This window comes from Onychostruthus taczanowskii, unplaced genomic scaffold, assembly GCF_017590055.1.
Source record: "Onychostruthus taczanowskii isolate IOZ18803 unplaced genomic scaffold, ASM1759005v1 scaffold43, whole genome shotgun sequence".
Taxonomy (NCBI): Eukaryota; Metazoa; Chordata; class Aves; order Passeriformes; family Passeridae; genus Onychostruthus; species Onychostruthus taczanowskii.
This window is the reverse complement of record NW_024501792.1, coordinates 6,571,332-6,599,073: the sequence shown is the minus strand read 5'-3', so window position 1 is coordinate 6,599,073 and position 27,742 is coordinate 6,571,332. Positions and strand designations below refer to the sequence as shown.

Here is a 27,742-nt window from a genome sequence, read left to right as displayed (position 1 = left end):
AGACCCCACCTTCTGAATGGAAAATCCTGAGGGCCTGCAGGTTTTGCAGGCAGGAAATGTCCCAGGTTTGCATGGTTACATGGTCTGATATCCAGGGCTTTCCTCCCCCTGATTTGAGTCTCCAATTCAGTCCCCTCTGTATGGACAGAGTTTTTTCTGGCTCTTATCCCCAGTATCCATGCACAGAGAGCTGTCCCACCCTGCACTCGAGGGCTGCACAATGTCCTGTGCCAGTGCCCCATCCCACTGTTGTACAAACCTGGAGGAAAAACCAATTAAATTGCAGCCATAAAGCCCCAGCTCTAAAAACCAACCTGTTTAAAATTCAGGACATGCTCATGGGCCTTCTTGAGCTGGAGGCTAAACAGATCCCACAAAGCCGCAGGTGTGAGCACTGAATTGTGTGGGGTCAGTGGGAGCTGGGGACAAATCCAGGGCTCAGAGGCAGCCCCTGGTTATGGTGCCTTCCCCACAATGTCTGGAGTGAGGGGCAGCTCTTGGTGCTGGGCTGGCTGCTCAGGGACACCAGCCAGGACCAGCTCCTCACAGGGCTCTCAGGGCTGAATTTTGGATGTGTGATGCAGGAGGAGCTGCACAGGTGCTGATTTCAGGGTTTGTAATGCAGGAGGAGCTGCCCAGCTCAGGCTCTGCAGACACAAGCCCGGGAGCTGAGCTCTCCTGGGAGCCGATGGGGAGAGGAGCTGGGTGGGTGAAGCACAGGGCAGCGAGCAGCCCTGATCCCATAAAACTGGTCGTCCTGAAACCCAGTGTGGAAGAACACCTCCTCTCCCTGTTCCAGCAGCCCCACAAGCCCTGTCCTGGCCCTGCTCCCTCTTTGTGCCCAAATGCCATTTCTGTCCCTTCGTCTGCCTTGGCAGCGCAGAGAGGCTTTGCCAGGGAAGGACAAAGCCCTCCTGGGCTCCCTGGAAGGGTGAGCAGGCCAAGGCTGTCTCTGCCTGCACCTGGCACTGCCTCCCCTCCTGCTATTCTGGGAGCAGGGAAGCAGCTGAGCCGTGCTGCGGCCGGGAGGCAGATGGGGCACGGATTCAGCGTGGCTGTGCTGCTCATTTGTTTGGCACAGAAATGACGGGCACGCAATGGAACGGGCGGGAGCACACACGGGGGTGAGCACCCAGCAGCTTTCACCATCATTCATTTTCCTCTTACTGCCAGATTTTCTCCTCATTCAGGGATAAATCTGCAGCAGTGCAGAGGGTTGGAGCTGTCAGCCTGATTCTCCTCAGGTGCTTTTAGGTCTATTGCTCTGATTTCCTCCAGTGCATTTCTTGCACTTTTGGGCGGTGGGAATGGCTGTGTCCCTGCTCAGGGAGCTGCACACCAGGACATGAGGCACTGCTGAGTACTGGGTTTTTTCACTATTATCTTCAGATCAGTCTAAGAAATTAACTTCACTCAAAATGAAAAGTCTTAGTATGCATAAACATGGGAATTCATACAGGAGAAAGAAGCACCCAAGGCACACAGGGCAGCTTGGCCCTCCACAAATTGTGGAATTGTGGAAGCATTTGCTCCTCTTTGGGGTGGAAATATGTTTTTTATTAACTTTGGTTTTTATCTGCATTTAGTTTTCATCTCTAAATCACACAGGATATGAGGACCTGAGTAAAATTAGGAAAGAACAGATTTTTAGATTATTATTTTTTGACATCCATCCCCAAAACATTCATCAACCAGGACACTGAATTCAGTGGTTCTCAGCCTAACCCATAGCAGCTGTTTGTACACACAGTAAAAACACAATCTCTTTCAATCTGATGAAAATCCCATAAAGGAAAATATAATGAAAGAAAGATGGGTTAAAAATATGATTCATTTGCACTCCTAAAATGCAGGCTAGTCTTGCTGAATTTGCACATTGTAACTGCAAAAGGCATGAAATCCTTAAAATACTCCTGCAATGGTCTTATGCTGAATGAAGAGCTTTATGAATATTTCAATTACAAGATGAGGCTTGAAAGGATAGAGTTGTTTCAATTTTGAATCACCCTTCCTTAAATAACTTGCCCTATTTGGTAGGAAACGAGACTCAGTTAAATTTGACACAAACTGGGTAAGGATGGAGCTCCCTAAGCTGGAACCCCCTGGCTATCCCCCTTTGCTGCTTGGAACAGAGCAGCCCTGGCTTCATTGAGCAGACACCTTGTCATCCCTGGGGCAAACAAGCCCTGTCTGATGGCTCCAGGCCTCCCCTCCTCCTCATCTGCTGTTCTTTACAGCATTTGGTAAATGAAAGGCTCAGCTCTTTGCTGTGCAGTGCTACACCTGCCCCTCTTTGCATCAGAAGGTCATCCTGTCCTTTTGGGATTTGAGAGACACAGAGAGCAGCAAATCCCACTGTGCTGAATGGATCAGCTCCTTTCTATTCCCAGGTACAGAAAGGCCCCTGATTTCCTCCCCTGTCCTACTCAGAGATGGACCATGATGCAAATACTTGTGAGTTAAAGCAGAGTTTTACAAACACTTCATGTCCTGGTTCTGGTATCACCAATTCAACCAAAATACAGCTCTCATTTTGAGGAGTTACTCCTGGTTTTACTGGGGTTAATGAAACTAGGCTGGGTTTTTTCATTCATTCTTTCAGATCACCCAACTGAACTAGGGTCTGTATTTGCCCACACCTGGAGTTCTTGCTAAACTGGAGCAGCTCTAGAATTGCATTCACCCCAACATGTGAAGCACAGATTTTAGAGGAACTTCAGATTTCACCTTCTTGGAAAAGCAGTTCCATGTTTGTGCTGTCTGGTTCCAGCTAAGCAGAACAGCTCAGTCCTGCAAGAATAACAAACTTCCTTCAGCAAAGCTGCAGAATTAGATTTTACTTTTCAGCAGAAATTATCCACCAGCACCAGTTGTTCAGCACAGACACCCCTGTGTGCATTTTCTAATGCACAACAGTGTCTGAAAGTGCATCTTTCCCCTCCACTCCCTAAGGCAGGACTTAAGAAGCAAGTTCTGGTCTGATAGTTGTTGGAAAAGCTGAGAGACTCACTGGGCTCCCCTGGAACCTTTCCCCATTTCCCTGAGAGAGCATGATCATCCAAAATGAAGTAAGAATTCAGCCCTGATTTCCTCATGGAATTAAATGCCAGCATCTAGATTCTGCTGCTCCTCACAGCCACCAAAGAGACCAAGCACCCCTGGAAATGGAGCCCTGACAGGATCACTCCCAGCAGACTCTCAGGAGCCCATCATTGCTTCCCTGGCCTTTGAATGGAATCACTTTCCTGAAAGCTTGCCTGGTTTCCCTGGACCTTAATTAAGCATCTTCTCTGTCCTCCACCACACTGCTGTTTAACACATCCTGGCAACCTGCCTCTCATATATTGCAGGAGACATAGCTGGCAGCAAATACAGCTTATCACTGGGTATTAATTACTTGAGCATAAATAACATTCCCTCTTTTCTCAGGTCCATGATCCACCCTTTCTGATGGAAATATATTCACAGTAACAAGAGAGAGAAAACAATGGGGTGGTAAATTTAAGCCTAAAATGACTGATGAGTCTTCCAATGAGTGAAAATTAAAACCAGGATAATTAAAATGAAAAATAAAGGTACATTTCTAAGAGGGATATTGATTAACCCCTGCGCAGAACAATCTGCCAAGGCAGAGGCTGGGTTTTTCCACTCTATCTTCAGATCAGTCTAAGAAATTAACTTCACTCAAAATGAAAAGTCTTAGTATGCATAAACATGGGAATTCATACAGGAGAAAGAAGCACCCAAGGCACATAGGGCAGCCTGGCCCTCCATGAGCACCAGTGGCACTGCCCAAGGACAGAACAGCTCAAAGGCTGGGTCTGGGAAAGCAGCTGATCAATAAAACCATGGGGTGTGCAGGGCTCCCTCCCAGCGTATTCCCAAAGCCTCCCACAAAACCCAGCTGAGCACAGAGCCTCTGCTGTGTTCCTGCCTCTCCACTGCCCCCTCAGCTCTCCTCTTAGAGAGGTGCTACCCACCCTCCCTGCACAGGGAGGAGAATAAAGCACAGGAAATGCAGCTTTTGGCTGCTCCAAAGTTCTCATGGGCGATTGCAGGGCAGGAGCACACCCTGGCATCCAGCTCCTTCCCTGCTCTGCACTCTGAGGGTGTTTGTGCTGTGCCACGCGGGCTCTGCCTCTGTGCTGCTGGGAAATGCTCTGAAGGTGCAGCTTTGCCTGCTGGGGACACACTGTGTGCAGAGAGGCACCTGGGCTCATGTTTAATAAGCCAGCCCTCAGGTGCTGTGTTAAAATGCAGCGTTCAGGTGGAAATGTTTGCACACACAACACTGGCAGCTTCTGAGAGCCTCTGTTATGCATAAGTGGCTCCTACATGAGTTGTGGATGGATTCTGTTGTGACTTTGCCTTATCAGTGATACATTCATAAAGCAGATGTTTTCCATGTTTTGAATATGTATTTTTAGCTTGTTTACTGGGTCCATTATAGAAATGGTTATTCATGGGTGAATAGCATGCTTACAGGTTATAAATGTTTCTTGTGGAGTATTAGTTAACATTTTTAAAAGTACACTGATGAGTGTAGAGTTTAAATGGGGTATTTATGTGGGTGGATATATCTGTGTGAGTTATTTCAACTCCCATAAGAGATGCAGCTTTGTATTTAAATGTTCATTACAGCAAATAGCATATATTTTATGCTTTTATTCCCATGGTTTATTGTCCTGCATATGCTGGTGAACAGCAGGGAAATGGATCCAATTGTCCGAGAGGACAATTCTGGAAGAGGTGCTCCCACTCACTTTCAGGAAAGTTCAATACACTCACTAAATTAAAACCCTTTCAGGTAAAGGACAACCCTGGGGCCTGCCTGATAGACTTTGGAAGGGGTCCCTGAACCCCCAGAAGTGGTGGCCAGGCTGCACAACCCGAAAATATGCACAACATGAAAATACAGGAAACATAGGGTGCCCCCAGCTCTGGGGGATCCTCTGCTCTGGATCTGCTCAGCTCATTAGGAATGCAGGAGGGCTTCTCCATCCTTCAGAATCAGAGAAATTCCTGGGCTCAGCTCATGCAGACAGTTTGAAACCTCAATTCAGGAAGTCACTGGGGTGTATTTGCAGATTCCAAACACAAAATAATCCTTGTGCTACCTTCCACGCCCTAAGATGGATTTGCACAACCCACCTTTCAGCAGATATCCAGCCAGCAGCAACCCAAACTCCTCACAGGAGGATATGTGAATTCCCAGACTCAAGAGTCTTAGGAAGGAGCAGTTTTGTGGGATGAGACCTCGAGGGCAATGAGCACACTGAAGAGCTTTTGGGATATTTGAAGATGGCCATTTTCTCTCTGGGAGGCAAGAGCCAGGGAGGAGAAAGGTGCAGAGGGAGTTCACTGCCATTTTCCAGGCTCTGTGTCTGGTCTCACAGGAGGGACCCATCAAACCTCTCTCATGTCCAGCTGAGCTGGACAAGGCAGGGCAGGCTTTCTGTAACATCCTTCCGAGGGCTCCAACTGCCTTGGACTTGCACAGACCCACTGCAGGTTTGCTTTCCATTTCCATCTCCTGCAGGAGGAGATCACTTCAGCTACAGAGGAAGAAAATCTGAAACCCAGTTTGGATTTTTGACATGTAATTATCTTGCAGAGGTTGGGTGAGAAGGTCTCAGAAAATGAACAAGCCATTCTAAGGATCTCATTTTTCTCTCTGTTTTCTTCTCTCCATTCCTCCGAGGCTCAGCATAGAAAAAGAAGAATCTGAGCAGAAAAACAAAAATGAGACCTCTGGAAAAGTTTTGGCCACTCTGAGGCTGCAAAATGCTTTCTAGAACTAGTGAGCATTTCCAGTGGAGTTCTTTCCCTTGAAATGTATAACTGAGAGGTAATTCCTGCACCCTGGAGGCTGAACTGGCTGCTGGCTCCTAACATGGTTTAAATACAACACAGCCACATCATGGTCCTTTCCACCCCCTCAGAAAAACCCCACATATTTCTCTTTTCCCTACATGATAAGATTACATCTGTAAGTAAATGGTATCTCTGACCCCTACAGATTGTATTCTCCTCCATGTCAATAAGACCACTGCTTTCTATTTCCAGTTTATCTTGTCTTTGTATTAAAATCAAGAAGCAAAACTGTATTTCAGATCCTGAGTGTGCAGCTCAGTCCAGACAATGCACATTTATTCCCCAGATAAAGATACAGTCCTTTCTCTATGAAAAAGAACTCTTGCATATTATGTATTCCTCATTTTATTTTATTAAAGAAGTAATTCTGCAGGTAGCCTCTATCTTCCACCAAAGTTTTAGGAGCAAGGGAAGAGATTTTCCCCAACAAGGCCATTTTTTTTTTTTTCTGTGCTGTTGAAATTTGTGGAAATATTTTATCTCACAGATTGCTTTTCTTCATTCCTTTTCTGGATGAGACAATCCTCTTTGGGAAATCTGGTTCTCTGCCTCTTTCTAAAGATCAAAATTGTTGGCTTCAGTTAAGTCAGTGTGTTCCCATTAGCTGCAGGAACATCAGCACTTCAACCTTTATTTTAAATATGTGCTTTGCAGAAAAGCAGCAAATTTCGCAAACTGCCATTACCCAGTCTCCCTACTCCAGAGCCTCTGAAATTCCAGAACATTCCAACCCCGAGGGGACTATGTCCTTTGTTTTAAATCATCAAATCATCAATTAGAACTGCAACTGGGACATTCAGGCCAGAAAAAAAAACCTTCACTGGGGCAAAATCTAAACTTGCTCTGACCATGGGTAGCCTATGAAATGTGTCAGAGATTCCATGAAAAGAGTACACAAAACACGTCAGCTGGAGAAGACAAAACATTGGATAAACATGTTAAAGGTCTGCAGGGAAAGGTGTCCTGCTCATATCAGACATTTTGTAGGAAATAAATCCCAATGGCTGTGATCCTGGAAGCAAACAGTAACACTTGTTTGTAAAATTCATGAAGGCAAAACACTTCACTACATAGCAGGGAGGTTTTTACCTTTTCTTTTAATTTAGCTGGAACAATGTCTACAATACATTGACTCACAAGTTAAGTGAAGGTATGAAACCACATTCTTCATACTGAGATGGGACATTCTGGACTGCTCAAACACCCTGGCAAGAGGGGCAGAGTTCTGCACATCCAATGAACACTGTTTGAAACAACCAGCGGTGGGAATTTCGGTTTTGACAGTGATGAGAAGAGAGGGCCTTGTCCGTGGAGATCAAGATGCTTTGCAGAGGAGGGCAAAGCTCAGAGCCTCAGGGAAAGGGAGGGAAACTGAGGCACGGTGCAGTGCAGTGACTCCCAGGACGAGCAGCAGGACATGAACCCCAGCTCTGGCTCCGGGGGTCCTGGCTGGCCGGTGCAGTGTCCCAGCAGGGTGTGGGTGGCTGTGCTCCAGCGGCTCCGGGGTTATACAGGCACCTCTTCCTTCCCCTCTCCCGCTGTCCCGTTGGCTCCGCTCAGTCTCGCCGGCTCCCTGCCTTCCTCCTCCTCCTCCTCCTCCTCCTTGTCCGCCCTGGCTGTCCCTGTGTCCCGCCCCAGGCTGGACAGGGGCCCGAGGAGCTGCCCTTCCCGGCGGGACTGGGCCAGCTCCTTGGCACAGCACACGGGCGTGTGGGTCTCGTAGGTGCTGTGGAAGCTGTTATAGTCCACCTCGTAAAAATCCTTCTCCAGGGTGAGCACGGGGGTGAAGCGGTGTCCCCACAGCACCTCGGTGTCCATGTAGGAGCTGCGAGCCTGGCAAGTCATCCCTGGGTGGAAAGAGAGGGATGTTAGAGGCAAAGCTTCCTTAGTGCTCACCCAACCACGCCTGGCACTTAAAAGCACTTCTGTGTCATTTCCATACCTGATTGCTCTGGGACACAGACAAGTCTTGGCTTAATAAGCCTCACAAAAGCCTCTATCATGAACAAGCTGAGTACCCAGAGGGAAAGGGATGCATTCGCCTCGGCATCTTCCACCTCCTGAACCTCGTGCTTAGGGGTTTGCAGGCTCTAAGCAGCTTCTCTCTGCCTCCCCCTGCTCTGCTGAGGGGCTGTTTCTGTGCCTGACATAAACAGGTCCTGGTGGATCCTGCTGGAACAACCCCCAGCCCTGCAAGCGCTGCCTCAGCCCCACACAGCCCAGAGCGCAGGGACCCCCTGCCCTGCCCTCCTCCGGGCTGCCACCATCCCTACTTCTCTGCAGCAGTGCCACAATTCCCTGCATTAGTGTCACAATTCCCCGTGCATTAGTGCCACAATCCCCTGCATTAGTGCCACAATTCTCCTGCAGCAGTGCCACAATTCCCTGTGCAGCAGTGCCACAATTCCCCTGCATTAGTGCCACAATCCCCCTGCATTAGTGCCACAATTCTCCTGCAGCAGTGCCACAATTCCCTGTGCAGCAGTGCCACAATTCCCCTGCATTAGTGCCACAATCCCCCTGCATTAGTGCCACAATCCCTCTGCATTAGTGCCACAGCTCCCTGTGCAGCAGTGCCACAATTCCCCATGCATTAGTGCCACAATTCCCCTGCAGCAGTGTCACAATCCCCCTGCATTAGTGCCACAATTCTCCTGCAGCAGTGCCACAATTCCCTGTACAGCTGCACACACCTGGATGCTCAGCCCAAAGGTGAGGGGTTCCCAACCCAGCTGCTTTGAATCCCAGGAGGGTTCAAGCCCTTGTGCTGCTGGGCTGTGGTTTGAATGAACCGTGGCTCACAGGAACTGGTATTTGTCAAGCTGCTCCTCAGCCCCATGGATCAGAGTTTATTTACTTTGAAAAAAGTTTAAAGAGAAGCTCTGCAGAGTAGGGACAAGCACACCTGTGAGGAAATCCTCTTGGAATCACCCCCCAGTGTCAAGGCTGTTTTCTCTTCCAAACATCTTTCTTCTCTTTTTCCTAATTATGCTTTGATTTTGGAATTAATTTCCAGTGAAAAGCTAACCTCACAAAGTTCTCCCACAGTTCTCTCATAGAGGGTGAGGGATTGGCCTGACTGGAATAGATTCAAAACATGCACTTGATCCAGTTTCTGGCCAATACTTGCAAGTCTAATTCCTGCAGCCCAGAGCACAGGGACAGAAATCTAAAGTAATGCATAGGGAGAAAAAAAATCTCAGTGTCAGATGCTTCAGGGAAGATCATATCACATATTCTCACTCTGTGAGCTCACAAGTGACTGAAATCTCAGAGCACTCAGAAAACCCCTTTCCTTAAAAATAAAAAAAACCCCACCTTTGTGAAAAGAGGAATATTTTGTTCTTATAATTGCTACAGACCATTAAAAGACACCCACACAGGCAAGTTCTCTGCAAAGCTGAAAGCCTCTTAGTGCTTTCCATGGTTTGAAGTCACCAGGCCAGGAGTATTTTGTTCCTTGAAAGGGGAAGAGAGGTGACACACACACAGTGCTGAGACATCTGCAGTTCTGTAGCACAGGCTGCAAACCCAATCCTTCCCCTCAAGAAGATCTGCAGGAGTGTTTGCTTCTGGGCAGGAACAACAAGTACAGCGTTAGTCACAGTGTTCCAGCGTGCCTGCTTCCTGGGCTGGAAGGAACTGGGAAGTGCAGAGGCTGCCTGAGAAACACAGCCAGGGAATGAAAATCACCCCAAGTGCTGCTGCCTTCAGGAGAAGCTCTGTGGAAGTTCAGCATCTTGTCAGGAAACTCAGCTTTTGCTTTAGAGCTAAGGAACAGGGTGAGACCACTCCTGCCTTTGGTGGCTCTGCCATGTGCAGCATCACCAGCCCTGGGGTGAGGAGGGTCAGCCCTCCTGCCCTGGGCCAGCTGGAAGCCCCAGGAGCGCTGCTGGCTTCCCAGTCCTGGTACAGGTTTTGCCAGGGGAGCTGTGTTACAGGCACTGATCCCACACTGACCTCCCTGGGCAAGGGCTCTCATTCATGTTGACTGGGGGATCAGGGCTGCAGGGCTAATCCCATTTCCTGGTGCTGTCTCATGCCCCAGGAGGCTGGAAACCAGCAGCTGGCTAAAATAAACCAGTTCTTTTCCCTTTATACACAGCTGGTTTGGCAACAGAAATCCCAAAGGCCTCCAAGTGCCTCCTCCAGAGCCAGCAAGGAGAGCAGGAGAGGAGACCCTGCAAGCTCGAGGATCAATCCTGTGGATGAATCAGCTGATTCTTATCCTGCTTTTCCAAGTGCTGCATCAAGGTACCATCAAGGAGTCTCCAGCGCAAAGATGGGGTGTCCTTGTGAAATGTGGGGGCCTGGAGCTCTCTGAGGGAACTCCTGCTTATAATCCAGGTCTGAAATAGCTCCTTCCCTGAGGGAGCACCTGAGTGAACCTGAGCTCCTGGGACACCGTCCCAGTCCTGCTCTAAGTATTCAATTAGGGCAGGAACAATGGAAAGCTTTCAGCAAGCAAACACTGCTGCTGCCAGCTTCCTGCAGGAGCTGCTTTCTGTAACCCCAGGGGGACACTGAGCCAGCACAATAAGACAACTTGTAATTGCTCCATAATCCCATTCAAATATTCCTTTTTAGCACATGTGCAGTGGTGTTTAATTGCGTGGGGACACACTGCTTGGCAACTCCCACATCACCCAGTAAACAACACCATTGTCTCTGCTTCAAATTCCATTAAGTGCCTGCTTTGCAGGCTGCCCTGTGCTCTCCAGCCTGGTTAATTAATGCATCTGTAATGTCCCTAGCTAATTATTGCCTCTGTGACTGCGCAAAGATGACAGAAGAGGTGTGGAAACAATAAACCTTGTTTTTATTAAGAGCACATGGATACAACCACTTGCCACTGGAACACAACATGTGCCCTCCGTGCTCAGAATATCCCAGTGTCACCCTGCAGAGGGGCACAGCAACCCCCAGACTCAGACCCCTGTGTATCCCTGAAAAAAATCACCTGTTTCATTGCACAATTCTGGTTTATCTGAGCCTGTGGGATGTCTTGGGTATAGGGAATCATTTGCCATATGCTCCCATCCATCAAGTAGAATCAGAATTCAGAATATCCTGAAGTGGAGGGAAGCCACAAGGATCACCAAGTGCAACTCCTGCCTGCAAATACACCCAGATCTGGGTACCACACCAACTGTGACATTACTGCTCTTCTACATCAGTCATGCAGCCCTGAAGCACTGACACTTCGGGGAGCATAAGAACTCAAGAAAGATTCCAGACCCTCCGAATTTCTTGCAGAATTAACCATGGCATCTATGGCCCCAGTAAAGGCTGTTAATCCTTTCCTTAAAGAATATATAACTACACATTTTGGGTTTTAACAGTGCAGATATAGAGAACTGGTATTTGGGGGTTTCATTTAAATAAACTTCATGCCAAAAGAATACAGAATCCCAGAATGGCTTGGGTTGGAAGGGACATTAAACATTGACACCTTCCCCTACCTCAAGCAGCTCCAAAGCCCCACTGTCCAACTTTTTTGGGGGACAAAGCTTAGTTTTTGCCACTCTGTCATTAGGAAGCGCATTCCTACATCCAACCTGGCCTTGGACACTGCCAGGATCCAGGGGCAGCCCCAGATGCTCTGGGCACCCTGTGCCAGGCCCAGCCCACCCCCACAGGGAGGAATTCCTTCCCAGTATCCCATCCATCCCTGCCCTCTGGCAGTGGAAGCCATTCTCTGTGTCCTGTCCCTCCATCCCTTGTCCCCAGTCCCTCTCCAGCTCTCCTGAAGCCCCTTTAGGCCCTGCAAGGGGCTCTGAGCTCTCCCTGGATCCTTCTCTTCTGAACAATCCCTTTCCTCATAGGTGAGCTGCTCCATCCCATCATCTTCATGGCCCTATATCCTCATTTTCCTTCTTTCAGTCCAAGTAGATGTACTTGAATTCACAGACATACATTTTTCAACTCTATCCTATTTTAAGGGGTTGTAAGACCATTAGAAGTTTCATTTTCTCCTAAACAATCTGGTTTAAAATGAAAAAGTATGTTTAATATAAATGTGTGCAGTCTGTCTGTTGAGGAAAACATGAAATGATATGAGAAATCTTCAGATGCCAACTTTTAGTTGCAGTTTTCTCATCTCTTAATGCAGCAGCTCAGCTTCATGCTGCAAACAAAACTCTGTTTTAATAGAAACCAGAGATAAAACTTGTTTGAAGTTAGAAGTAGATGCACCAAGTTTTCAGTAAAGCTAGAACCAGTTCCAGGATTTATGGATGCTGGAGACCAGGGCACTGTGTCCTGGTTTCAAGTTGTGCAATAAGCATTGCACAGAGACTTAATGCTCATTTCATTACAGCAGAATCCTAAGAAGTGAATATTTCGTCTGTGGGTTGGAGCCACAGACCAATAACAGAGCTGTGCCTACTCCTGCTCATGGCAGCCAGGGATGCTCCCTAAACAGCCCCTCTCTGCTTCCCAGCAGATGAAACATCCAGAGCAGACTGTGATGTGTATTAAAGCCGGTGTCTCATCACATCTGAGAGCAGAGCAAACGCCGGGGTGTAAAACAAGTGCCAGGAACTCTGCAATAGGTCTTTGCTGTCATCACAACCAGTTAGCAAAGAGCTGGAATGTCTGAGCGTGCTGACAAGGAGCGGGAGGAGCCGGCTCAGCACGGGCTCATCCTGCTGCTCCTGCCCTGGAGCACAGCCTGGGCTGGGAAGGGGACAGTGCTCCCTGGGCCCGGGTAAACCAGACCTCACCACCCCAAATCTGCAGCTGCAGCTGCTTGGGTGCCACCAAAGGCTCTCTCCTGCTGTTGGAGATGCTGATTTTTGGCAAACATCCCATCCCAGGTGACGTCAGTTAATGGGAGAGCACAGGGGGACACAGAGGGTGCTCTGCCAACCCGAAATCTCCTCAGGTTCCATGGGATCCCATCCCCAGCAGAAGTGAACCTTCCAGTTCTGCTCCCTGGCCTGAAGCTCCTCAGTGGGCAGAGATAGCCCAGCCCCTGGGGCTGTCAAGACAACATTTTTCATCAGGCTAAAATTAACAGTGCTCATTGAAATGCCAGGGAGCTCAGTGATTATCTGCTGGGAAATGTCATGTGCCTGCCTGGGCTGGGCCAGATCTGCTCGGCCCCTTGGGACATGGGCCCTGCTGGCAGTGATCTCCCTCTCTGCCCTCCTCTGCCCATTCTGTTGTGCCCAGGATGATGTTTCTCCTTCTCCTGGATGCTCTGAAGCTGTGGAACAGCCACTGCCCAGGAGCTGATGGCCTCGGAGGTGCAGTGTCAGTGATGGAAGTTTGCGGGTGGCAAGGAAGAGACATAAAAAATTTAAGTTCTATTGCTGTAATTAAGCAATATGTGTCCTTCAATTTGCATTAGCATATGGTAAGTTATAAAAGTTATTAGTCCCTCTATGTTAATTAGAACAAAGAACACTGTAACATCTAAATAGTCAATGTTCTTCCAGCTTGAAAAGGAATATTAGAAGGTAGGAGCATGGTCCTCCAATTATTTGTGCTTGTCTCCTTTAGAGGACATGGCTGGGCTTGATTCACTTTGATATTTATGCCAGAGGAGAGTAATAGGATTTTAATTTATCTGAATGCTCTCCAGGCATGCAAAACCTCCTAGGCACTGGGAAAAAATATAATAAAAGGACTTTAAGATGTAAAGACCTTGGATTCAATTGCCATGTCTCCAGCAGGCCCAGCCTGAGCCAAGCTCACACCAGGTAACTTGTTTAGGGCTTACAGCAACTGCAGAGGCTCCTCAGACACCACTGCCAGCCTCTGCCTCCAGAGGACAGTCCAGCTCACGAACACAATGACCTGAGACATCTCTTCCTGTCATTTTTTAGGCAGTGTCTGTAACACTTCTAAAAGATCCTCCTTGCAGAAAACTTATTTATATGCAAAATGCAAAGCAACACAAGATAACCCAAACCAGATGATGAATGCCCAGAAACTCCATTCAGTAATTTCACCCTTCCTTTTTGCTCCCATGAAAATCATGATTAATTTCAGCATATCTTTTGTTGTGACTACTCCATTTGGCCCTACATTTACAGCCAGGAAACTGCACTCTGTCCTCTGCAAAGGTGGATAAATTGAAGTGTGAAAACTCTGCTGTTTGCCTACACTCCCACAGGGACAGGATGGGTTAATTACTTCTAATCATTAAATCCCTTTTTATCACACTGACTCTAAGCCAGAAAAATATATACCTGTACTTACATAAGAGTTCATTAAAACTTCATTTAGTGACTGGACTAATCAGGCATCTGGAGTGTTTCTTGTGCCTTATTTAATTGTGCTGGGAAAAAGAGGCAATGAAGACCAGGAAGGACCAGGAGTGGAGTAACAAGCTCTGCTGCCTCCGTGCCCAGGGAGCAGCAGTGCTGGATGCTGTGCCCAGGGAATGAGGGCAGCAGGCAGCCACGGAAAAAGCAGCATTTGGATCAGGATTTGGATAACTGCCAGCAAATAGCAGAAGAAGGGTAAAGCTGCAAGAGAAGAGAGGCCCTTCAAATTACCTGCCAGGAAGTCTTATAGGATATGCAGAGTGTGTCAGCACATGCAGCGATTGCTTACAGAGAAAAACATTATTTTAAAAAATCGGACTTGCTAATGTTCCCTAACCAGATCAGCCAAATCCTTCATGACAACCCATCTGACTGCACCATGTGGGAGGGGGCCCGGACCTCCCCTGCTCTTCCCTGTCCCAGCAGCTTTTAAACACTGTTCAGTCTGGGATCAGCAGGGGAAGGGCAGCAGCTTTGGCCAGCAGCAGCAGGAGCTGTCCTTCACCAGGGTGGCCCTGAGTTTTTGAGGAGCAGAGAGACAAGGAAAGCAAAAATGTATTAACTGTTCAAACGGACTTTCCACCTTTGCTTTGTTCCCTTTTATTGCAAGTTAGATTTGGGGCAGCTGATGTTGACAAGAGTCCCTCTCTGATAAGGCAAAGATAAAGAATTCCCTGAAGGAAAGCCTGTGCCCAGCTCACCAGGAGCACTGGGGGTGATGCTGCTGCCCCCAGATGCCCCCAGAGCCCCCTGGGAGTCTGCACACTTGTCAGCAATATTGATTTTGTCTTGACAGTGCTCGTTTCACCCAGCAGTGACCACAACAGATCTGCCCAGAAACTCACCCTCCCTTTGGCCTTTTCCCTCCGCTCCTTGAGCCGTGCCTCCTCACCCATCCCCAACATCGATGGGCTTGTGCCAGGCTCTGAGGGTCACCCAGTGCAGCAGCCCCGGCTGCCCCACAGCTCTCAGTGCAGTAACACCAGCTTTTTTTATCTTTTTCAGCCAAATAAACACACTGCATTTTAGGCTGGCTGGTGAGCTGCTGCTCTTCAGTGTGCTGTTACTCAGGCCTTTGAAAAGCCAAGGCAACTTGAACACAAAATCTTTGTTTTAAGTCACAGTGTTTCACTTTGTAAAAAACCCAATGACTTGAAGGGTGTGAACTCCTCAGAATTTACTCTACACTTTTCATTTGAAGCTATTTACCATCTTTGCCTTGCACTGGGTCAGAATTAAACTTAAATGTCAGTAAATAGAGCTGCTTGTTTGAGAGGAGACAATGCATTACATTTGTAATATGTGTGTGCCTGGTTAAATCTACGGAAAATAGCTATAAAATCACTGTCCCAAATTATCAGTGAAAAATATCCCCACTTTTAGTCGTGCTTCAATGCCTGTAGTTGTTGATATGTTGCCAATCACTTTCTGACCTGCTTTCCAAACACCTTATGGAGAGCAGAGCTGTATATTCTGACCAGTGGTACCTCTGAACTCAGGGGGGGTGGAGTCCTCATTTTCCGTAGGGGTTGCTAAGGGAACAAATGCTCTGTTGTATTTTACAGTGCCCTGAACCCAACCAGGCTGTGACAATGTCAGGATTTAACAGAAGTCCTGCTGGGAGTAAATATCACACCACTCCTGAGAGCAGATGGGGCTTGAGCAGTGCCATGGGCAGGGAAGTACCTTAAGAATTTGCTTGGAGCAGATTTTAAGGTGTGGAGGGAGGAATTAATAACCCCAAACTGCTTTGTCAATATTCCCACGTGTGAGGATGAAGCAGGAAAGCACAAACACTGTCTCTGCAAGCCACTCTTCTTGACACAAAATATCCCACTCCCCTGCTGCCAGAGGTCCCTCAGAGCCATCCCAGCCTCCGAACTGCATCCTGGAATCATCCAAGGTCCACTCAGCTCCGAGTTCATGCAGAATGCCTCCTCCAGCTCCACGGTGGGACTTCCCAGGCTGCCTTCTGAGCCCAGGGTAATTCATTTCCACAGATGCATGCTCCTTAATATCCTTACAGCCCGGCCTCTGCAATCCCTCTGGGAGAAGAGCCCATTTGTAAGGCAATATTATTCCTCTGCCATGCTTTTAATTCCGAGGTTGTTATTGATAATGACTTCCCCTCACACATCCCCAGCAGAGGCTGAGCCTTCCTGCGAGGAAGGCAGAGCAGCAGGGGCTCAGAGCATTCATAGTGTCACTGTCTGACGAGGAAAGAGGCTTTGGACAAACAAGGAGCTGCATGCCATGCCCAGATTAGGAAGCTCCAGCCTCTAATAAATGTTTAGGCTGCAGAATAAGTCACTGTTACAAATCCTTGCCTTTGATAGTCTTTTCCACCCACCCTTTCCTTTGCCGAGTCTCTACAATGCTCTGCTGGGGAAAAGCGTTTCCCTGGACAGGCCAGGTGAATTCCACTTGCACAGCACATATTCCAGCTCCAGTGGAATGTAATTTATCCATCACCTCCTATCAGCTCTGTTTGGGAAAGTCAGCCACTGCTGATCACCTAAAGGGAGACTCTGGAACACTGAATTACCTCTCTGGACTGCTGCCTTTGGGAGCAAAGGTTTGGGATACAGGAATTTGAGAGATTTTTCTTCCTCGGGTTGTGGTAACTAATGAGCAAATCTCCAGGAGGGGATAAAATTAACAGTCAGCAAGGGGCAGAATCTGTGAGACAGAGCGCTGACACCACTGAGTACTTGTAACAAGCTGAAAACCCCTGCTAATGACTCAGAGAGAACCTCATTGAGATGGAAAACAAAATCCAACCACCACCCACAGGAAAACTCTGGGCTCATAACTGAAATCCTGAAACACCAAAGGGGAAAACTGCTTATAAAAGCTTTTTTTTTGCATCTCCGGCTTTGTTTGTCCATCTTCAGCCAGCACTTCTCTCCTCGGAGCTGCCTGCAGTCCTGTCCCCCTGCAGACCCTGATTCCATCAAGGCCTTCTGCCCACCCCAGGCTGGTAAACCCTGCCTGAAAGGCACCTGAGCATCTCAGGGGCTTGGACACACTTGCTGTGCCGCAAGTGCAGCAGGAAGGGCTGCCAGCTCCTCCCCAAACCTGGAGCAAAGGGATTCATGAGTGGAAATGACCCACGGCAATGACTGCCAGGTGCAGCCAGAGCTCCTGTGGGAGATACCTGTGGGAAGGAGCCTCTGTGCCCATTCCTCCCTCAGCTGCCTTCCCCACGCGGAAAGCTGAGCGTTATCCCTTTTCCAGAGTCACTATAGACAGACACAGAGTTCTTTCATCTCTGCCACAAATACACCCCCAGGAGAAACTGGGAATGGGCTGAGGATATCTCCTAATCTCCCATTACCCAGCTTTGTCTGAGCTGTTAAGCAGCTGCAGGGCTGCAAGAGTCACAAAAGCAGTTTCTGTATTTTTCCTCTTTGAGTTCCTTCTGGGAATGTGTGTCCTGCACCACGTGCAAGTCATTCAGCCTCAGCACGTGCTGCTTTATGGGATACAGTGAGACTTGGGCACTTCATAGCCCCCTTTAAAATCAACACTACAGCAGTATCTAAAATAGCACAGTTACAGCCAATCTTTAATACAGAGAAGAAATGGGAGAAGATTTGCACCATGAATTTTGATCACAGGAAACAGGACCACCACAGACCAAGAATTCCTTTAATACCTTGCTTTTTTTCTCCTGTGGATCAGTTCTAAGTGATTATGAGAGCTCCAGGACTAACCCCTTCACCTCAATCCCAGACTTATAAAAGAGGGTGAAACACTACAAAAAAGAGGGTGAAACCCTACAGCATGAGCTAAAGGCCTGATTTTTCACTGCTGGTTATCTCAGGTGTCCCACCTGAGTCAGGCACTACCCAAGAACAAACCTCACTGTGCTCCCAGTCCAGGTAACATGGACAGTGAAATCTTGATGCCAAACTGCCCACAATGCTTTGTGCCCCTGTCCTCCTCAAAACAGTGACTGATTGCTGACAGGTCCTTACCTGTGGCTTCCACCATTCCTTCCAGGATGACCACAATCTCAAACTCCTCCTTCTCCAGCTGGGTGCGGGACATCTCCCAGAAGGGGCTTTTCTCATTGATCTCATGTGAGATGATGAGAGGGGACACCAGGAACAACCTGTCGTCTCCAGTGTCGAATCCCACGTTGATGTCCGTTTGATTCAGGGGAATAAACTCTCCTTCTTTGGTCTGTTTGGACTTAATCAGTTTGGCTCGAATGGAAGCCTCGACAATGTGGGAATTGCGGAGGTCCCCGACCCGGAACATGAGGCAGAGCTTCTCATCCCTCATGGAAATGACAGCGTTGTTGGAGAACATGAGGGTCTCCGCCCTCTTCTTTGGTTGGCTGATCTTGACGAACATGCATCCCACCATGAAGGCGTTGACGATGGAGCCCAGGATGGCCTGGACCAGGAGCAGCACGATGCCCTCGGGACACTTCTCCGTGATGACCCTGTGGCCGTACCCGATGGTCGTCTCGGTCTCGATGGAAAACAGGAACGCCGACACGAATCCGCTGAGGTTTTCAACGCAGGGGACCCAGTTCTCGTCCTCCAGATGGTCCAGGTCTCCCCGGATGTAGGCAATGAGCCACCAGATGAATCCAAAGAACAGCCAGGTGATGGTGTAGACCATGGTGAAGACCAGCAGGTTGAAGCGCCACTTGAGGTCCACCAGGGTGGTGAAGAGGTCGCTGAGGTACCGGTAGGTCTCCTGGACGTTCCCGTGGTGCACGTTGCACTTGCCGCTCTTCTCCATGTACCGCTGCCGCGGCTTCTTGCCCTCGGTGGAAATGAGCCGGGTCCTGTCCGTGGCGATGGGGACGTCATCCCGAGCCTGCTTGGGGATCTTCTTGGGCTCCCGGGATGTGACCCCGATGTCCATGTCCTGGTTCATGAAGATCCGGGAATCTCCAGCCATGGCTGGGCTGCACAACAAACAAAGACAGTTTCAGGCAGAAGGCAAAGAGAAAAAAAGCCATTTTGTTTCACTGTCTGGACCATCAGGACGTTGATTTTGGAGGGCTCACACTTCTCCCACGACAGCCACTTGTTAAACACAGCCCTGCAGTGACCCAGAATTAAAGACTGATTTATCACACACACAGGCCCTTCAAACATCAGCAGGGTGATGGGCACGCTGTGGGAACGTGGAACACTTAAACCTTGGAACATTTTGGGGCTTTCTTTTTGTCCTTAGATTTTTTTACACATCAAATTTGCTTGAGATCACAACTCAGAACAAAGATACATCAATAACTTTTCAGAAGGGACTGGAGCTATTTCATGCCTCAGGTTTTGGGTGCATATCAAGAGAAACCTTAGAAATTAAGAGAAAACGCTGAGCAGCACTGTCTACCTAAATCTCACATGAGTCTAAATTATGCATGAAGGCTTCCCTTGCAGTCAGCAGAGAAAGGCATCTCCAGGGATAACTAAGATTTCAGGAGTGCTGAATCACCTTCTGGAAGTTTATTCGTGAGCCTGGGCTTTAAATGTGAAATAAACATTTAATTGTGCAACTTGAATCCCACGTGTGAGGGTGTGATGAATCCAGGCCTGCTGTTAATGAGATCTATCAGAGCTCACCCCTTTGCTCCACCTGACATAAGACAAAATCACTGGGGACTTTTAGGAATGCATCAGAGCTATTAAAAAGCCCACTGTCGACATTCAGAGTAATGCTTACCAGGATACAAATAAATAACACGAGATGAGGGCGGCAATGCTGTCTGCCAGTTCCAATGTAACATCCTGTTTACAGAGATGATTAGATACTCCTTTAAAAAATGAGAGTCTTGACTCTGGATGCAGGGCACAGACAAAACCTCTGTCAAAGACTACCTAAGGAGCCTTAGGGATATCAAAGATAGAACAGCAATATTTTCTATGGCGCTCATTCCCCGTATTGTCCTCTGCAAATCCTATTAAAACCTAACTAAATCTATTACTGCTCCCTCTGTCTTTAATCTTCTTATGTGCCTGTGAATGAGAAGAGGTGTAGAGATACAATTAAGAGTATCTTGGGAGAGACAATTTTTAAGACCGAACAAAGTAGCTCCATCTTTTCCGTATTAAAAAGCACAAAGGGTGGGCGGGAAGGAAGCAGAGGCAGGATGAAGAAACGAAGCAACAAATTTTCACTTCCATTCGGCTGCAGCCAAGTCTGGTTAATGGCAGAGAACTCCTCGTGGCCCTTGTCTAAGTCACCATCGATCAGTGCTCCAACGAAGCAGCCGGAGCCTGCTGCTGGAACCGGCCCCGCTGGCTCGGCTCCGCAGGGAGCCCAACCATCTGTGCCAGCACAGCCCAGCACTGCTGCCTGCTGCCAGGGCCAGGGCAGGGACTGGCAATTCCTGCTGCTGGGATGGGAAACCGGGGGGATCAGGTTTGCCACCCGCCCTGGACATGGGGTAGATAATCTCAGTGCTGTGGGCTCTCTTTCTCCAGCCAGGATTTTGACCCCTGCTCTGTGTCTGTCCCTCCTGAGAGCTGGCTCAGGGTGTATTCACACACGTCCTCCACTGCTTTTCATGCCTGCTGCAAGGCAAACCTCCAGACCCGCTGGCCTGGCTCTCTCTGCTCTCTGAGGTTCTTCTCTTTACACGTGTGCAAAGTGCTGCAAGATGCTGAAAACTGTGCAGGGGCACAGCTTGACTCTCACTTCCCAACATGTGAAAGCACATGGCAGAACAATCACACAGTTTTCCCCCCTCTTTAATAGGGAAAGAAGCCTCCCCCACTGGAAATCAGGTAGTGAAAAACCTCCTCACTTCCTTACAAATAGTATTCTTGATGTATGTTTGCGTTGATTGATTAATCTAAAATTACTCCATTTGGACTAAAAAGCTGTCATCAATCTAAATGTAAAACCAGGCAAGTGTTGCCTGTTGCTTTCAATTTTAAAAGACTTGTTTTAAAGATAATTTTCTTATAACAGTAAATTTGAAGCTATCACTGGCACCATTGGAGAGAACAATCCAGTTCCAGACTTCAATCTAGAGCGGAAGATTACATGTTCTAGATTCACACCAAAGAGACCTTAAAACAAAGAACAGAATAGAGGAAAAGCAACCAAAAATCCTAAATCCCTGGAAAGATCACCCTGGTGGAGCAGGTTTGAGGAACTGCCCATTAATGAATGTATGGAGGAACCTTTTTAACTAAAACACTCACAGGGATGGCAGCATCTCTGGTGGTGCTACTGATCTCGAGCAACAGCTCAGCTGAAACATCTCTGCAAACCTTCAGGAACACCTTCCAAGTGATCAAGTAAAGCAGAAAAATTCCTGCTGGATAAGAAGTTCACTGACAGCTTCAGTGGCATTACAATTCCAACCAATATTTCAACTTTAAATTTCCTATTGTAGTATGAGCATAACCTCAGCGTGGTTATTAAAAATAATTAAGGATATGAATTTTTGCTTCAGAGTCTTTAAACAGAATGCTCCTGGTTAGCAGTCTGAACACAGCTTTAGGTGGCTGCACACTATCCAGCTTTCTGCTCCAAATGATTCCAGGGTTTTCTAATTCTGAGCAAATCACTGCTCTTCCTTCTGCCTTAATTCCTCAACAGTAAAATTTGTGATATGGATGTGGATGGTCTGTGAGATCCCAGGCAGCAGAATCTTCTAGAAAATTTGCTGTCATTCTTTCATGATTTTAACTGCCCTGGGGAACTTTAGCCCAAATGACAAAAGGCTCTGAAAGGAGCAGTGTAACTGGGTAAGGACCTGGTTAACTCTTCCCTGCACAGTGCACAGCCATAAACATCTCTGCCAGATCCCAGTAAATTTGTTCGTGCATCTCCCAGAGATTTCAGCTCCAGTCTGTAAATCCCTGCTCCCTCCAGCACAGAGAGCCATGGGGTGAAATGGCCTCTTACAGTCACAGGCACTGTTCTGTTTCTCTGGCATTTGCTGTCTTTGGTTAAACGAGGCCAGGATAATAAAAATGTCACTTCCGTACAAAGCTGCCTTCCTTTAGGACAGGCTACTGCATGAGGAGCTGTGAGTCAGTGCATTATCAGCCTTGCAGAGAGGTTTTTATCAGCCCTGCTGATGCTCAGCTCTGCCCAGATGACACACTCGGGGCAGGCAGTGACATTTAGGGGCTGGGATCTGCTGCACAGGAGTCAGGCTGGGGTTGGGTGAGTCTCCAGGAGACAGTGTTTGGCAGAGCAGCTCCCAGCCCCTCCTGACAGAGCTGGTGTGCTCCTGGCAGCTCCAGCAATTTGCCAGAGACAGCAAGGAGGTCAAAACTATAAAACACTTGAAGAAACTTCTTTCCCTGCTGAACAGGGGGCTGTTTCCATTTAAATAATTGCTGATCTTGCTGCAGTAAACACACAAATTTCCAGGGGGATGGGATTTGATGCTGGAAAGGACCAAACTGGCACGCAGGTGGAGTTTAAAGACGTGAATCTGTCATCAAGTTTGTGTAAAGGCAGACTTCTTTTTGTTTCTTTTAAACCCAATGCCTGTGTTTTCTCACACTGGGAGAATAATTGAGCAACTGTTCTTTAGCAAACCTCCCACAACTTCCCAGAATTTTTATTCTTTTTCACTTAACCCTATCTCCTTTTTTTGACAGACAATGAGTCCTGTACTTCTCAACAAGCAACCAATAATACTGAGCAGAGATTACTGAAAAACCTGACCTGGTTCTGCTGCTGCCTGTTGCCCACACCCCATAAACCAGGTTACTGTGCCCAGGTTCCTCTGGGCCACATAATTCTGCTTTAGGTTACAGTGCTGCAAAGGAATGAAATTCTTAATTGTCAGACAGGAGCAACATAGGGAAGTAGGTGCAGGAATAAAGGAAATTAAAGCAGCAGCACCGAAGAGAATAAAAGCATTGGCTGCTGAAAACTGAGTGCTCATGGGAAGATGGAGGAAGGAGAAGTCTTAGGAGAAGATGGCCTTTGACAATCTGAAGAAAAATGACTTGAGATAGGCTCTGACTGAGGTGGGGCTTTGATTTCCCAGAGAAAGGCATCTTTCCTCCATCCTTTTATCACTGCCTGTGTGTAAGTGGGACTGAGCAGTCAGCTCCACCAGCCTGCCTTTCCACACACATCTGTGCATGCAAGGTGAGGAAAGGCAGGTGGATTTGGGGGAAACCATGGAATGTTCCATCTTTCTGACTTCATATAAATAGAGGTTTGGGGTTTTGGTGGCTGCCTCTTTGGGAAGTGCTTGGGGATCCACAGGTGGAAGGGAGGCTGCAGAAGAGTTGTGTCCTTGAAAGCCAGGGAAAAATTCAAAGACACTGCACAAGAAGATAGGCCTGTGGCACTTCACAAACAAACATTCCAAAGCTCCCTGACTCCAGTAATTGCCTCTCCAAGTGTCACCTCGCTCAGCACTGAGGTGGGAAGGTGCCTCTGGTTTCCTCTGTGAGTTTTGGGTAAGTCTCAGCACCACTTTCCTGGCACTCAGGATGTGACAGCAGATTCCCCTGGGACTAGAGGCCGCCGGCTCACAAAGATGGGTGGCTGCTGGTTAGCCTGAAGGGCCAGGGTGGCTTTGTGCTTGTCACAGAGCTGGGCTGTGACTGCTCCTGTGTGCCCAGAGTGTCCCTGGCTCAGAATACCCCAACAGAAGGTGCTCAGTCTTTCCAAAGAAAATCTCTCTGGCCAGGGAGCCAATCTGACCCCAAGGAAGGATTTATGGACATTTGCACTTTCCTTTTACCCGTGAGTTACCTCCCAACCCATCCTTCTCCTCTGAGATCCTGGAGCCCTTCCATTGCCAGTTGTGAGGGAGGAATGTGACTCTCCCACTCCCAGAGTATCCAAGTGTTTTACATCACTCAGCACAGATATCACATGCTGTAAAATTTTACGTGTTTTCCAAGAGGCTGGACCAAGGACGGGCTCAATTTCCCATATTTCAGGATGGGGAAATCACTCACAAAGACACTTAGTTCTTCAACACTCAATTGGGAGTCTGTGGCAGGAATTAAATTTAGCTGTTCCAAACTCCTAAATGAGCCCCTGGAATCACTGCAGAACTCTTTCCTGCTTCCCCTACTCCAGCAGCAGGGAATGCAGTCCCTGTCTGCTTCAGGTGTGTCTGAAGACCTCTCTGCAGAGCCTCCACAGCCTGATCCACCAGATGAATAACCCAGCAAGATTATTTCCCAAGCCAACGAAGGCAGTTTCTGTTCTCTCAAATAGCTACAGGTTTCAAATACATTTTTTCCCTCAGCTACGGATTGAAGTAAAAAAAAAAAACCCCACACGTCACAAGTTCACAGCTGCATTAAATATAATGACTCCAGACCTATACAGAACAGAGTGGAGAAACAAAACTGATCTTTTTTTACAGAAAAAGAAGATGAAAACTAGAAAACGCTTCTTGAGGCATCATTCAGGCTTTTACAACTTGTTAGAGCATGAGGACTGGAGAATATGGAGTTTCCATAAAACTGGGACTATCTCCTACGGCAGAGTTCCACTGCACAGGAAGGATGGGAGGATTTAATCCATGTAACACCCAGGCAATTCTCTTGTACTTCATTGAATTAAAGACCTTGAGTGTGACTAGTCCCTGAGCAAAGGGTGCAGCCACAATATTGTGCTCTTAGGTGTTTTCCACGACTTGGAACAGTCAAATGATATTTTCTCTACCAACAACAAATAAAGCCTGGAAATAAATCAATTTGATCCTTCCACCTCCAAGGAAGTGACTGTGCCTGAGGCACTCTGCAGCCTCTCTGTCCCTGGCCTCTCACCCCAGCTCTATTTTCGGGACATCTTATGGTGTCATTGAAAATCTGACCATTGTCTTTCAAGCAGCACAACTGAACAAAGCCAGGGACACCTTTGTCCTGATCAGACACTCCTGTTTCTCCTGCTCCTGGCTGTTTACTCTGAACAGCAAACACTGAATGTTGAGAAAGCAGAATCTCAGTTCTAGGAGAAAATCCTGCCCCAGGAGCAGCAGTGTTCCCATTCTCAATTGTTTAGGAATTTACCATTGCAGCAACAGAGAATCACTCTGCAATCTGCAGTGGCTTTAAAAAATACAATAAAAAACAAACAAACAAACAAAAAACCCCAAAACAAACAAACAAAATCACCTAAAAAACCCAAAAAAAAAAAAAAAATACAATAAAAACCAACCAAACAAACAAACAAAAAACCCCAAAACAAACAAACAAAATCACCTAAAAAACCCAAAAAAAAAACCAAAACCAGTAAAACTTTTTAAAAATACATTAAATTGTTGGACCACTTCACACTTCTGCAGTACCTTGCACCCAAAGAGCTCACTGATGGGTTTACCAAACACAGGCTTTTTTTGCCCCAAGGCCTTCAGCAGTGCTTGAACCCACTGCAGAAAGGGGACAGAGTGACAGAGGGACAAACTGACCCCACACCAAACTGTTGGACAAGGGCCAGTGCTTGCCCCAAGTATCCAAGTGCCTCTCCTGACCTCAAACCCAACAGAAAATGGGTGACTTAAACAGTGGAGTCTGGAGATTTGCCTTGGAATATTACTCCAAAGCTCTGTTTGCCCTTTTTATTTTTTTTTCCTCCACAAATAATTGGGCTGGAACTTTTCAGAGATAGAAAATATTCTGCCATGGGAATCAGAAATTATCCTAATCCTTTATTTCCAACTGGGTAGGAAGAGTGAGCCAAAGAACTGAAGCCCAGAAGTGAAATAACCCCCCTGAAGCCCAGAAGTGAAATAACCCCCCAGCACAAACACTGCCCCACACGCTGCCCCCCTTCTCAGGACTTCTGCTTGGACTGGTCAGAGAACCAGTGAGGAAAGCCAGTTTGGTTTCCCTCCGAGCTCCTCTTCCACAAATCCAAGGTCTACTTTAAAGTAAAAGGGCACAGGAGGAAGGAGCTGCTTGATGAGAATCTCCAAAAGCCAGAGGTAAGTTTTTTGGGACAGGGGTCAGTTTCTGCCAGTTCTCGACTGGTTCCTGAAACTCCCTGTTCAAACCCAAGGGAGAGGCTGTGTAAAAGTTAACCTGGTACTCCCAACCACCATGTGCTGGCACAAGGAGAACCCCAGGCGCCTTTCTGAGTGATGCAACAGGACACTGGTCAAAAAAACAGTCATGCTTTTACCTCCCAGAGCCATAACCCCCGAAGGATTCCCAGCGCACTGCATTCCCTGTCCCTCCAAGGGCTGCATATGCCACTTGTTCATCTGGAGGCTGCACTGCCAGGGCTCTGTAACTCCAAGCTGACTGGCAAGTATCTTAATTATGAAAGAATTTAATCTTGGCTCCAGATAAGGATCATGGAGTCGCTCCATAATTCAGGGCTGCTCACTGATCAGTCTCCCGGTGCCCTTTGCATTTCAGTGATCTCCACTAATCCTGTATCTGAGCAGTTCCTGTTTTTTAATGTCTTTTCGCGCATCACACCTTTAGATCTGACGGTGCATTTGCCCAAGATCAGCATCCAATCCCTGCCCTCCCAAAGAGTTCCGTGGCAGCTGTGAGTTAGGCAGGAGCCTGTCCACAGCTCACACCCGGGCAGGTTTGGGCACAGGAGCCTGGCATCCCGCTGGCCCAACAGCTCCGCGTTCGTCCCGATCCTCTGTAGCCAGAGAAGATCGGGAGTGACCTGGAATAACAAAGGAACCGTAACTTACTCGCTACGAGCGGCTCCGCATCAGTCGCGCCTGGGCTCGGGGGCAGGAGCGGGGCTGGGAGAGGCTGGGGGGGCAGCGGCCGGTCCATGCCATCACCAGGGAGCCGGGCTGCTCCTCGGGGCCCCGGGCTGCCCGCCGCCTCCCTGGCGCTGCCCGCTGGCAGCGAACATTGGCGTGGCACGGAGGCTGCCCACGCCCCTGTCCTGGGTATCCCCGATGTTCCTGCTCGGCTCCGAGCCCTCCGCCGCCGCCGTGCCACTTTTGCCTCTCCTTCGCCCGCCTTGCCCCGCTGTGCCCTCTCCCGTTGCGGGGATCCGCGGCGCTCCCGAGCTTTTGAAGGGCTGGGGCAGAGGGAGGGCGCGGAGGCTGCGAGTGACGGCGCCGTATCTGCTCTCCGTGAGCGCAGGGGCGGGGGGCGAGGGAGGGGTTTGGGCTGCCGGGAGGGAGGCTGGGCAGGCGGGGAGGCGAATCCTTGCCTGGGGAGCTCGGGATCGCAGGAGCTCTGAGCTCGGGAAAGACCTCCGAGCTCCCAGCGAGGGGCTCCGAGCGGCTCCGCCGGGCTCGCCCTTCCCAGAGTGCGGGCTGGGCTGGGCTGGGCTGGGCTGGGTGTGCTGGGCTGGCATCCTTCCGGGGCTCTCAGCATCGCACAGACACAGCAGCTCCTAAAGCCGGGAGGAAGGGAGAGCGCGGAAGCCGCGCATTTCACACGTGTGAAAATCGTCACCAGCACCGTGGAAACTCCGCCAGGCTGGACCAAGGACAGTGGGGACAAGGCGGAGAGCGTGGTTCTATCAGGCTCTGCCATGGTGTTTGCCCGCTGTGGGGTTTGCCGGAGATACAGCCGGTCCCCGGGAGCGCTCTCCAAGTGCTTCAGTGCTTTGCCGTAATTTTTTGTCTTTCTCTTTTTTCTTCTTCTTTTATTTTATTGTTTTTCCTTCGTCACTGATAATACCACACTGTCTCCCCAGCT

At 48.4% G+C, this 27,742-nt stretch overlaps 1 protein-coding gene across 2 annotated transcripts; it reads right to left on the bottom strand.

Moving 5' to 3' along the window:
• Positions 1-6,206: 6,206 nt before the first annotated feature.
• On the bottom strand, positions 6,207-27,178 carry KCNJ5 (potassium inwardly rectifying channel subfamily J member 5). 2 transcript variants are annotated; one of them, XM_041413966.1, is made up of 3 exons: positions 26,773-27,178; positions 18,131-19,077; positions 6,207-7,721 (listed from the first exon to the last, which is right to left on the bottom strand). In XM_041413966.1, the coding sequence occupies exons 2-3, from the start codon at positions 19,068-19,070 to the stop codon at positions 7,381-7,383; spliced, it is 1,281 nt and encodes a 426-aa protein (XP_041269900.1). In that variant the 5' UTR covers positions 19,071-19,077; positions 26,773-27,178; the 3' UTR covers positions 6,207-7,380. The 2 variants fall into 2 exon arrangements, with proteins under 2 accessions (XP_041269900.1, XP_041269901.1); XM_041413967.1 differs by lacking the exon at positions 26,773-27,178 and adding an exon at positions 26,241-26,311.
• Positions 27,179-27,742: the final 564 nt, after the last annotated feature.

Excerpts from the sequence above, each read along its gene's own strand:
- KCNJ5 (XM_041413966.1), bottom strand. The coding sequence starts at position 19,070 with ATGGCTGGAGATTCCCGGATCTTCATGAACCAGGACATGGACATCGGG. Across the intron at positions 7,722-18,130 it reads AGGAATGGTGGAAGCCACAG|GGATGACTTGCCAGGCTCGC; the intron begins GTAAGGACCTGT and ends CTTTCCACCCAG.